The 11,563-nt window shown below is 50.9% G+C and overlaps 1 protein-coding gene across 8 annotated transcripts; it reads left to right on the forward strand.

Annotated features, from left to right (window-relative positions):
* Positions 1-2,498: 2,498 nt before the first annotated feature.
* LOC127332601 (alcohol dehydrogenase-like 2) lies at positions 2,499-9,131 on the forward strand. 8 transcript variants are annotated; one of them, XM_051358913.2, is made up of 11 exons: positions 2,499-2,665; positions 2,772-2,900; positions 3,153-3,626; positions 3,723-3,859; positions 4,574-4,620; positions 7,379-7,707; positions 7,812-7,894; positions 7,983-8,058; positions 8,164-8,228; positions 8,330-8,425; positions 8,554-9,131. In XM_051358913.2, exons 3-11 carry the CDS (start codon positions 3,587-3,589, stop codon positions 8,896-8,898), a joined length of 1,218 nt encoding a protein of 405 aa, XP_051214873.1. In that variant the 5' UTR covers positions 2,499-2,665; positions 2,772-2,900; positions 3,153-3,586; the 3' UTR covers positions 8,899-9,131. The 8 variants fall into 8 exon arrangements, with proteins under 8 accessions (XP_051214873.1, XP_051214876.1, XP_051214875.1 ...); XM_051358916.2 differs by having other exon boundaries at positions 3,497-3,626; XM_051358915.2 differs by having other exon boundaries at positions 3,501-3,626.
* The last annotated feature ends 2,432 nt before the right edge of the window (positions 9,132-11,563 follow it).

The raw sequence follows: 11,563 nt of genomic DNA on the forward strand, positions 1-11,563 counted from the left end.
CGAGTGGAGATGCTCTTAGAGCATGTGTAGCCTGTAAAAGGTTGAAACCCGTAAAATAACCGGCAGGATACCGGTTTTGGCCATGGAAAAAATAGCGCGTTATTCCAACGCTAATAACACGCTATACATATCTAGAGAGTCGACGCTACGCTATTTCGGTGCTATACCGCGCTATTCGCGTTAATAGCACGCTATAGCATGCTAATAGCGTATTTTTAGACCCACGCTACTTTATTATAGCGCGGGCTATTTTTTTCCTTGGTTTTGGCTCATCCACGGCGTTTTTGGGTTTTCAGTACCCGTAAACAATCAGAACTGTAAAAAAATTTAAGGGGCCGGACGAAAATCCCCTCGCGGACCTGTCCTGCTACGGACTGGCAACGCTTTCGTGAGTTCCTTCTCCACCCATATAGGCCGAAGCAATGCTGAGAAGAAATAATTGGAAAAAGGTTCCGCCCTGTCGTTGGATCAGACGCATAAGAGCATCCCAGCCTGGTTGCGGAAAGGGCGTTTAGCGCAAGCGTCAAACAAATCGTTTTAGCCAAGTTGAATTGGATTGCTGTATTTGGAGAACGGCTTTGCCCAGCGACCTTTCCCAACGTGATTTTTTTTTTAAAAATCTTAAATTTAAAAATTCATCGAAACTCGTTGGTTTCAATCAAACTTTGTTATATCTTACAAAGTGGGATGAATTTCAAAAAATTTAAACCTAAATCGAATAGATTTAGGCTCGCGCGCCAGAACCACACAATCTCGACGTGATCCTCCTCCTCCTCCTCCTCCCCCCTGATGGGCGGCCAGTCCGCCTAGCTGCTCCCGCTCCCGCTGCTTGAGCTGCCGTGGCGGCTCCTCCTCTTGCTCGCGCCGGCGGAGCTGGTCCCTTCTTCGACCGTAAGGCCGAGGAGCTTGCCGGACTCGCTTGCCGACCATGTGATACCAACGGAGTGGGGCGCCGCCATCTCCCGTTGGTCGTTCATTGAGTTGGCCCGGGCTTAAAGAAGCCCCGGCCCCATCTCGGGGTCGCCACTGTTGCGCACCACCGCAACCTGCCGTGCGTACTCCTTCTCTTGCCACCTTTGCCTGGTGGCGCCTCCTCCTTAACGGGCAGCCAGTCCGCCCAGCTGCTCGCTCCCGCCTGCGTTGTCGTGGCGGCTCGTCCTCCAACTCCTGTCAGCGGCGCTAATTCCTTCGTCGGCCTTGAGGTCGTGGAGCTTGCCAGACTTGCTTGCCGACCACGTGATGCCAACAAAGAGGGACGCGGCCATCGCCCGTTTGTCATTCATCTAGTTTTCCATGGTTTAAAGAAGCCCCGGGTCCATCTCGGGGTCGCCGCTGTTGCGCACAGCCGCAACCTGCCGTGCATACTCCTCCTCTTGCCACTTGTGCCTGGCAGCGGCTTCTTCCGAAACTTCGCGGCGGCTTGTCGAGGACCCCTGGAATAATTACCACTTGTTCTCGTACAAAGCCTAGACCTCGTCACGGTCATGTTTTATGGAGCAAAGCTGTTCGCGGCCTCTCCTCCTTCGCGCCTTTCCATCGTCATGTTATGAGAGTGGTGGTGGCTCTGTGGGAGGCTAGGGATTGAGAGCAGGTTGTGAACGACGAGTGTTCAGCGGAGCAGCCTATTTAACGCTGGGGTGGAGGATGAGGCCGTTGCGCCGCATTTACTCCGGTGGCCGCGTTCGAGACACGCAACGTCGTCGAGTGCGAAAGTGGAAGCGGCTACGACAGGCGCACCTGGGAAATTGTGCCGCCATAATGGGAGAAACTACCAGCCGGCTCGGGTCTTAATTAAAGTTGATCGTCCAATGTGTCGATGACATGTTAGCCCTAGCCGTCGTGTGCGTACGTGACACGGGGCATGGCTTGTGTCCGGCGTGCTCAGGGCGGACCCTGTGGGTCAAGGACAGTCTAGGAACCCCGGATAGTATATTGGACATACGACCATGCCGGACGTGAGACTGCGTTTAAGAAACGCTGTTGGCGCCGATTTTTTTCCGGTCTCCCTATTTTCATTTGGAGGCTTAGTTGGGGAACCATTCACCTCTTGAAGCAAGGGCAGGAGAGGAGCAAAAGGGAGGATGGCAGGTCGCCGGTTCGCTGCGGAGTAAATTCGATGTTGGGCCCGCGTTGGACCCTACTACCAATACCCCATGAATAATACTTTAGTTCGTATGAATACAGTGACAGGCGTTTCGGAAGAGCACCAACCACAACGGGTTTGGATGGTCGATCCGTGACCGGTAGGTCACGGTGCCGCTAGATTGGCATTTGCGGTTTTTCTAGCGGTGCCGAGGCCTACCGGTCAAGAATCAGCCATTGGTTTGTTGCTCGCGATGCGTGCGCTGGGCAGGGGTATTTTGCCTTCTTGTTGGGTATTTCGTTTCGCATGTAGGAGAAAGGTATTGGTACGTACAAAATACGTACGTTCCTGGACCTCTCAGCAATAATATCACCGACCCCTCCATTGAATATACGTACCAATAACCGGTACGTGCACAGCTGAAATAAAGAGACCTGTACCCAGATCTGGCGCCAGGAGCTCACTCCCCAATCCCCAAGCCCCAATCGCCCACTCCCCAATCCCCACAATGGTGTAGCTCTCGCGGTGGCGGACAGCCTTCTTCTCCGGCGCCGGCGACTCCATTGGAATGCCTAATCCCAGGTATAATAAACTCTACTGCATATTCATGTGTAGATTAATTGCCGTTGAAGCGCAACCTTTCTTTTGGTTCTTCTCGTGCTGATTGTTGGAAGCCACGGACGTGTAGAAGCAGTGGGGATCAACTAGGCTGCTCATCTGAGGTGTTTGTACGAAATCAACAGTTAGATTCAAATGGGTTATCGTTCATAGAGCTTTTGAGCAGAATCGAGCTTGAAACAATCCCAGAACATCAAGAGTAAGTTATCTTCTCTTGTTAGGATTGTTACGTAATATTATGAATATTGCAGTACAGAATATGAGTCTGCAAGCATCTGTATAATTTTCTCTGGTTCGAGTGGTTTTTGAATGTAACTCAGCATGATTACCTTGAAATGGTACGCATAAAATGGACAAAATGTGCAAGTTGTTGGAAAAATATAATAGGCAATAACTTGGATTAGGTCAGTGAAGTAAAAGAGTAGAACTTCCTTAACAGTCCATGGATTAGGCCGTACCATTCACCTCTCGAAGCAAGGGCAGGAGAGGAGCAAAAGGGAGGATGGCAGGTCGCCGGTTCGCTGCGGAGTAAATTCGATGCTGGGCCCGCGTTGGACCCTACTACCAATACCCCATGAATACTACTTTAGTTCGTATGAATACAGTGACAGGCGTTTCGGGAGAGCACCAATCACAAAGGGTTTGGATGGTGGATCCGTGACCTACCGGTCACGGTGCCGCTAGATTGGCATTTTCAGGCTAGCTAGCCCACTGCTCTGATAGTGCTACTATATCATCTACAAATCATTGCCACCAGCTCCACAAATCATTGCGCCATCCTCATCTTCCCTCTAGCTAGGTGTCTGCCTGTCTCAACACGGAGAGAGACAGAGAGATCTATAGAGAGAGAGAGAGAGAGACGACTTCGTAGCTCCTGGGAAGACGATGGAGCAGAGCACAGCGAAGATGCCCATCAGATGCAAAGGTAATATAGCTCTCTTCTCTAGGCTACGTATGGGCGCTTCTCGTCTGCTTTCTTTGCTGGAACGCCTAGCTTGTGGCTAAACATGGCACGTTTCAGCGGCGGTGAGCAAGGTGGCCGGGGAGCCGCTGGAGATGGAGGAGGTGGAGGTGGCGCCGCCGCGGGCGCACGAGGTGCGCATCAGGATCCTATGCACCTCGCTCTGCCACACCGATGTAACCTTCTGGCGCATGAAGGTACGTACAGTTGCGGAAATGCATCTGTGCATGTGAAATGGGGCCAAATAGAAATCATAACCGTTGCATGTCAAATGGATGGTCATCAGTGGGGTCCCCATATGTGCCCACTCATACGAGAAGATTCCCTTCTCTAAATGCACTGCTAATTGAAAAACGAACACAACTTTCATGTAACAAATGCAAACTCGTTTTTAATTGCATATTTGACTTCGTGACGACGAACTCTTCAAAATGAATCTAATATTTAATATTTTAAAATATATTTCGTGAACTGGATCTATAGAGTCTTCTATTATTTACGCACGTAGTCCATATGATAGGTTCATGTAGTCCTGCGAAATGACGTGCTGGATTTATAAAGTCCTTGTTAATTATTTAGATGGTACATGCAGTACTGCCAAGAGTACTATTGATTTACACATATGACAGCTGTAGATTCTCTTTTTGTGTGAGGTCATGCTGAACCGAATCTCGAGAAACATGAGTAATAGCAATGGTTGTGATATCAACTTCGCCCCATTTCGCATGCACAATCTGCGGGTCGGTACAGTTGCATGTTAATTCATGCCTTCGTAGATGTCTGCAATTGCCTATTAATTGTTCACTAGGAAGTACGACTGGATATTTTACGAAATTCTCATTCTCTGGTTGATTATTTACTAGCGACATGCTGATTATATTTCACTTTTGTTCTTGTGTGTGTGTGTGTAGGATCTCCCAGCAATGTATCCGTCAATCCTGGGGCACGAAGCAACCGGGTAAATTATCTGTCTCTGCCTCTCGATGACTGATTGCGAACTGAGTGGGAATTGCAGGGTATTCCCTTGCCAAAAATCAATAAGAAATTCTAGCGGATTGGCTAACTCAAAAACTCATGTTGTCGTCTGCAACAAAGCTTTTCTAGTAGAAGGACACGATATCGACCCGTTTAAATATTAATTGCTAAAAGTCCACGATGAGATCACACACTTTGTTTTTCCTGCAAAAAGAAAATTATCTGGGATCTCTAACCCGCACTACCCTAGCTAATTAGCTATATACCCTCTATTTAATGACAATTGGGTCCTGCCCTAAAATAATGTTGGTGGAAGAAAGTCGTCACTAGGTAGAAAAAAGTATTATTTCTTGTCTACCTTCTTTTCCCGTGGTTTGATGAAATAGTTAAAAAAAACAGAATTAAGTGTTCGCTTAAGCGCTGAATGATGGAAAAACGTTTGGTTTACGCCCTAGGCAGGTACTTAAGTGCTCATAAGGCCATTAACATAACAAGGGCTGTTTTGACTATTAAATTTGTATATGAATTGTGTAGGATTCATCTCATATGGAATTTTTTCCTACACTAGTTATTTGATTCATAGCAATATATCCTATAGTAAATAATCCTATAGAAATCTTGTATTGCAAATTTTATAGGAAAAAAAACATGAGATCATACCTTACGAAAAATTCCTTTGACACAATCAAAGAAAACTCATCTTTCTATAGAATTCAACAAGACATGACATCCTAATTCTATATTTTTTTCTATTTATATACTTTTCCTATCGTATAAATCAAAGTAGCCCTAAGGGCGTAAGAGACTCTTGCTTTTTTACTATAGAATTGGCCCAATAAGGCCATTACCTAACCCTACTCAGCTAAACCAAACTGAGTCATTCATCATTTCTAGTCCGTATACTCTGATCATCTCTTTTTTTCTCACACTGCACGCACACACGTACAACAATCATAGTGCCACTAATGGCGTAGCTCCTTCCTTGCCTTCGCATCCCCTTCCCCGGAGCAAGCACCACTCTCCTCTACCTCTCTGTTCCTGGATTGCTCTCCCATACGGTTCCGTACAGAACACTTAAGTGTTCTGTCCATAATTGCTCGCCCATACGGTTCCGTTCAGGACACTTAAGTTGTGCTTAAGCTCACTTAAAACTTCAATTTCCTCCCGACCCCAACCCTCCCGACCCCAACCCTAGCCGCCGCCGCTGGCAGTGCCGCCAGGGCAAAGACCTCGGGGCGTGGCGGCGGCGGGGGCCTTCCCTCGTGACGCGTTGAGGACGGCGGCCATGGAGTCTCTCGCGGCGGCGGCGGCCCTCCCGCCTCCCGGGGCGGCGGTGGTCTGATGAAGATGGAGGGGCGACGGCGGCCTTCCCACCTCCCGCATGGGTGGATGGGGGTGGCGGCCATAGCCTGTGCTGCGGCCTCCCCGCCTCCGATCGCCGGCACGCCGGTGGTGGCTGGTGGTGGCCGACAGCGCCTTTTCCTCCGCCTCTCGCCGGTGAGGGGCGATGATCTTGGGCTTCTCCCGCGGTACGAGGTCGCCCGGGGCAGCAGCCTTGGGTTCGATGGTGGAGGCGGCCTTCTTCTTCGCCGGAGGAGGCCGGCTGGTTGCTGGGGTGGCGGATCACGAGATCCCTCTACCCCGGCAATGAAGATCTAGTCGACGACGAGCTAGCGGTGAAGGGGCTACCGGTGAACACCGAGCCTTGACTTCGTTCTTGGCGGATGATGGCGGCGGCTTTTGGCGTCGTTCCCCTGCGAAGGCATCATCTTTGTTGGCCTCTCCGTTTGTTCTCGCCGAGTTGGGGACTCGCGGCTGTCGGTGAAAACCGTGTCAAGATTGGCGGGCGATGGCGGCGTTAAGCGTCGCTTCCTTCTTGAAGGCATCGTCGTTGCAGTCCATGGGAACTCACTCATGCTGCTCCGGGGGAAACCCTAGATCCAGCCAGGATCGGACGATGACGGCGCTTCCTGCGTCGTGCTACCTTTTGGGGCATCGTTTTTGGAGCAGCGGCTAGATGAAGGTGGTTTTTGGTGGAGTGGTGTTCATCTACCACGTTGTCGTCGATGATTCTCAGCAGCGTGGAGCTGCGGAGTATCGAAGACGGGCGAGGATTGCTGGACGCGGGCAGGATGGTGGAGTTGTTTGGTGTTTTGGTGACATCAACGGCAGGCCTGGCACGGTCAATACGTTGATCTCGCTTGGAGATGGGTTCGCGATAGATGGCGGTTGCGAACTCTGCGATGTGTGCAATGGCACACCCTCAGGGTTTTGCTTTTTGGATGATGTGTGTTGGTGTACCGTCAGGGAGTATGGCCTTGTTCATGGTCCCCCCTTCATCGTAGGTATAGCGAGTTGTCGCTAGTAAGGAGGCTTCGAGATTGATCTTTGTATTCCCCTTGTAAGGCATTGCGAATAATTTAATAAAGAAGAAAGTTGTGTGCATCCTTTGAATGCAGAGGTTGGAGCTATGCTCCTTGATCGAAAAAAACTTCAATTCCTCTAAGTGGTGCCTCACAGCTCGCGCTTTTTTAAAAACCTTGTTTGATGATGACAAAGGGCAATATAAGTGATGTATTACTGACTGAAATCTTAAATTTTGGACGAGAACACACACTATAGTCTTATGCATTGTTCCTTGTGAATTCACTGGGTCTACTACTCTAGTAGCCTACACCAGCAACCGAAACCCAAAGGATTCCAAGCTTGCTAATTGTGTCCTTGACTCCTTGTTCGACCAGTGTGGTAGAGAGCGTGGGGGATGGGGTGGTAGAGGTGGCCGTCGGTGACACGGTGGTTCCCGTCTTCTCGGCGCAGTGCGGCGACTGCGCCGACTGCCTCTCGGACCGCAGCAACATCTGCTCAGGGCTGCCCATCCGCCCCGGCGGCATGCCACGCGATGGCACATCCCGCTTCTCCTTCGCCTCCACCGGCGAGCCAATCCACCACTTCATCTCCGTCTCCAGCTTCAGCGAGTACACCGTCGTCGATGTCGCGCATCTCGTCAAGATCGAGCCCGGCGGAATCCCGCACGAGATGGCCTGCCTGCTCAGCTGCTGCGTCTCCACGGGTACATTACTGGCCACTCAATCAACACCAAAAATCCTACTACTGTCTCCGTACTATAGCTAACCAAAAATCCTTATCGAAAAAAGCTAACACTGACTGACGCAGGAGTTGGGGCGGCGTGGAAGGTGGCGGCGGTGGAGCCCGGGTCGAGCGTCGCCGTGTTCGGGCTAGGCGCCGTCGGGTTAGCGGTATGTAACGACAGATAGCACAACTCGATACGATACGCACAGGGTGTACCAACTATATAATCACTATCTCCTCCCATGAGCTGTATAGGTAACGCAGGGGTGCAGGATGCGAGGAGCTAAGCGGATCATTGGCATTGATTTGAACCCGGAAAAATTTGAGATCGGTAAGATAACGTGCGGTACTCCTACATTGTACAGTATTTTCTAGGCTAGCTAGTAGAATTACATTGGGGAAAACTTGTTGGAGTTAATCTGGTGAACAATTGCAGGCAAGAAGCTGGGGATCACCGACTTCATAGACCCAAACGGTACTGATGGGAGGACAGTGAGCGAGGTCTGATTCTGAATCGCTCACCCAATGTACCGATCATGCATGCGTTCTTGCCACTTGCTGGTAGCTGCTAACGAAGTTTCCATCGATCGTTCTTTGTCTAGGTCATCAAGGAGATGACCGGCGGCGGCGCCGACTACTGCTTCGAGTGCATCGGCTCGACGCCGGTCATGGCGGAAGCGTTCAAGAGCTCGCGAAAGGTAGGCACGTCTCACGCGCGTGACAGTCTGACAGAGAGTGCACTACATCTGCGCGAGTCATTTCATATGTTGCGAGCGTGAAGCCAGTAGCCACCCTTTTCTGATTCGTGATCGCTTGATTGGTCCAGGGCTGGGGGAAGACGATCGTGCTCGGCGTCTCCAACGACGTGGCGCCGATCAGCATACCGTCGCATGACATCCTAAGAGGGCGATCGGTCGTCGGCTCGCTCTTCGGCGGGCTCAAGCCCAAGACAGACATCCCCGTCCTGGCACAGATGTATCTCGACAAGGAGCTGGAGCTGGAGGAGTTCGTGACGCACGAGATGGGTTTCAACGAGATCAACACGGCTTTGGAGCTGCTCACCCAGGGGAAGTGCCTCAGGTGCATCATCTGGATGGACGGGGCCAGGGAGAAGGAGAACGTCGTCAAGGTCAAGCCAAAGGAAAATGGCCGCGCCTGCGAGGCGGCGTGACTGACTGATATCGCTGTCCTGGCTGACACGGCGCCTCGATCGCGAGTCCTGGCTAGCCACCATGCATAATCGCTGTTCATATGTCCGTGCACCTCGTGGTGGAGCAAAAGGCTGAGCGGGACTTTTTCTTGTCGTCAACTACTCGACTTTTGTTGTTGATTTAGACATGAGGCGAAGTAATTTATTCAGCACAGAAGATGACATTTGATCTGATCGATTATGATGCGTTTGTTTGTTGGTGGTGCCTTTTTTATTTCTTTTGGCAGTGTGATGGTGGTGTCGTTGTTTACCTCTTCTTCACATGGCATTACACAATGCGGGTTGGGAATACGATTGTCCACAGTGGACACGTCGGTTTGGGTAAACTACAACTCGGTTAGTGATCGAGTGGTGGGGGTCAGTCATCTACACCAACGGCACTGGAAGAAAAAAAAATCCTGCGGGCCTTTCAATATGCTCACCTCATTGGTGTCAGCGACCAAGCTACTCCAAGTCAAGGCTCCATTCAAGGTGATGTTGACCAAGCCCCAAGACAAGAGATGGGCCGGCCCAAGCGGAGGCGATGGGCTCCGAAGTGGCACGCTGGCGAAGAGTGGGCCCAGTAACCGGCCACACGAGAGACGCGTTAGCTTGAGCTACAAGTAGAGAGAAGAGACTACGGGAGAACTTGGCTTGTAATTTGAATCTGATGTATCGGACGGCGGAGCCGTATGAACTAAGCAAGGGGGTGGTTGGGAGGAAATTCGGCCAGATCCACCAGATCTGGTTCGTTGTTCGCGATTTCCTTCTGTGAATTGCGAGTAGGCTAGTCATCTCTTACAATTGGTATCAAGAGCCACTTCCGATCCACGATCTGGAGATTCCTAGACACAAATATTCCACCAGATTTTCGTCTCGCTGCCGCTCGGAGTTCATGGAGGATCTCTCGCCGGAATCCAAGGCTCTCTATGAGATCCTCAAGGCCGACACGGAGGAGGAGTACGAGCGCCGATTCGCGGACTACAAGAAGCAGATGCTCGACCTCATCCACCCCTTCGTCGCCGACACCAATAGGCAACTCAAGACCGTCACCACCGCCGTCGCGTCGGTCCAAACGTCGGTCACGGCGGACCTCGATGCGGTCAAGGCCCAGATCGGCGACGAGCTCGAGAGGGTACGTCTCAACCTCACCTCGGAGATCTCTCAACTGGCAGCCACAATTGGGCGCACCTCGCGTCCAGATCCTGGCGCCGTGGCGGAAGGGCCCTAGGCTTCTCGACCCCGAGAACCAGGAGGAGATTCCGTCGGCCCGGATGGGCACCGCACTGCACACAATAACCGGGGAACGGCAGGTGGTTTCCACCTGTCTTCTCCGGTCGGAGGTACGAATTCCGGCCGAAATTTCTCCAGTTCCTTGAATATTGGTACTAGCTATGGAAACACTTCTGACTCTGGCCACGGCCCCCGTGCTGAATTGCCGCAATTCGATGGTGCCAACCCGAAATTGTGGCAACGAAGGTGCGAGGAATATTTCCAGCGATGGCAGACACCAACGTCTATGTGGGCTTGCTATGCGTCGGACCAGTTCATCGGCCCTGCGGCGACGTGGCTGGAATCGTATCTCCAGCAACATCCTCGATCAACTTGGTCGGAATTTGTTGATGCTGTTCAGACTCGTTTCAGCCGCAATCAGCATCAGATCCTAGTGCGCCAACTGTTACACATCAAGCAGGAGACCACAGTGGAGGACTATGTTGCTCGTTTTTCTACTCTGATGGATCAGATTGCTGTGTATGAACCTACGCCTAACCAGGTACACCACACTACCAAGTTCCTGGATGGATTGTTTCCTGGTGTGCGTATATTGGTGGCTATTCAGCAACCAAAAGATTTAGATACAGCTTATTCCCTGGCCTTGTAGTATGAGGAATTAGGCGAAGATTGTGGTCCAGTTGCTCTTCCAGTGCAACCTGCTATGTCTGCGCGCCGTTTTTCCCCATCACAGTTGCCTCCTCCACCGCCACCGCAGAAATGGGTTTCTAAGTCTGTTGATGAGAAAAGAGCAGCTGAGAATCAGAAACGCGCTAGCGAAGACAAGTGGTAGAGTCTAAGGAATTACAGGCGCTCGAAGGGCTTATGCTTTGTTTGTGGAGAGAAATGGGGTCGTGAGCATCAATGTAAGAACACCATTCAGCTTCATGTGGTGCAGGAAATGATGGAGTGTATGTCTGCGCCAGACGACACTGATGATGACGCGTCTGAATCTGAACAAGGGGCTTCACCAACACATCAACAACACCAACATCTGATGATGTTGTCAGCAGCAGCAATTGACAGTTCAGTTCAAGCCACGAGGACCATGCAGCTGCAAGTCTCCATTCAAGGGCAGGATTTTGTGTTTCTGGTTGACTCTGGAAGTTCATCTTGTTTCATCAGTCCAGATTGTGCAGAGAAGCTGGAAGGAGCTCAAGGTTTAGCTATGCCAGTGCCTGTTAAGGTTGCAGGAGGGGCTGTATTGCAGAGTACCAAATTTTTTCCTCAGTTGTCTTGGTCTGCAGGTGGAGCACACTTCGAGGATGATTTCAGAATTCTGCAGTTGGGTGGCTATGATGGAATCATTGGTTTGGATTGGCTTGGCAAATATAGTCCAATGTTGACTCATTGGGAGCAGGGTTGGCTTGCTATC

This window comes from Lolium perenne, chromosome 2, assembly GCF_019359855.2.
Source record: "Lolium perenne isolate Kyuss_39 chromosome 2, Kyuss_2.0, whole genome shotgun sequence".
Classification (NCBI taxonomy): domain Eukaryota; kingdom Viridiplantae; phylum Streptophyta; class Magnoliopsida; order Poales; family Poaceae; genus Lolium; species Lolium perenne.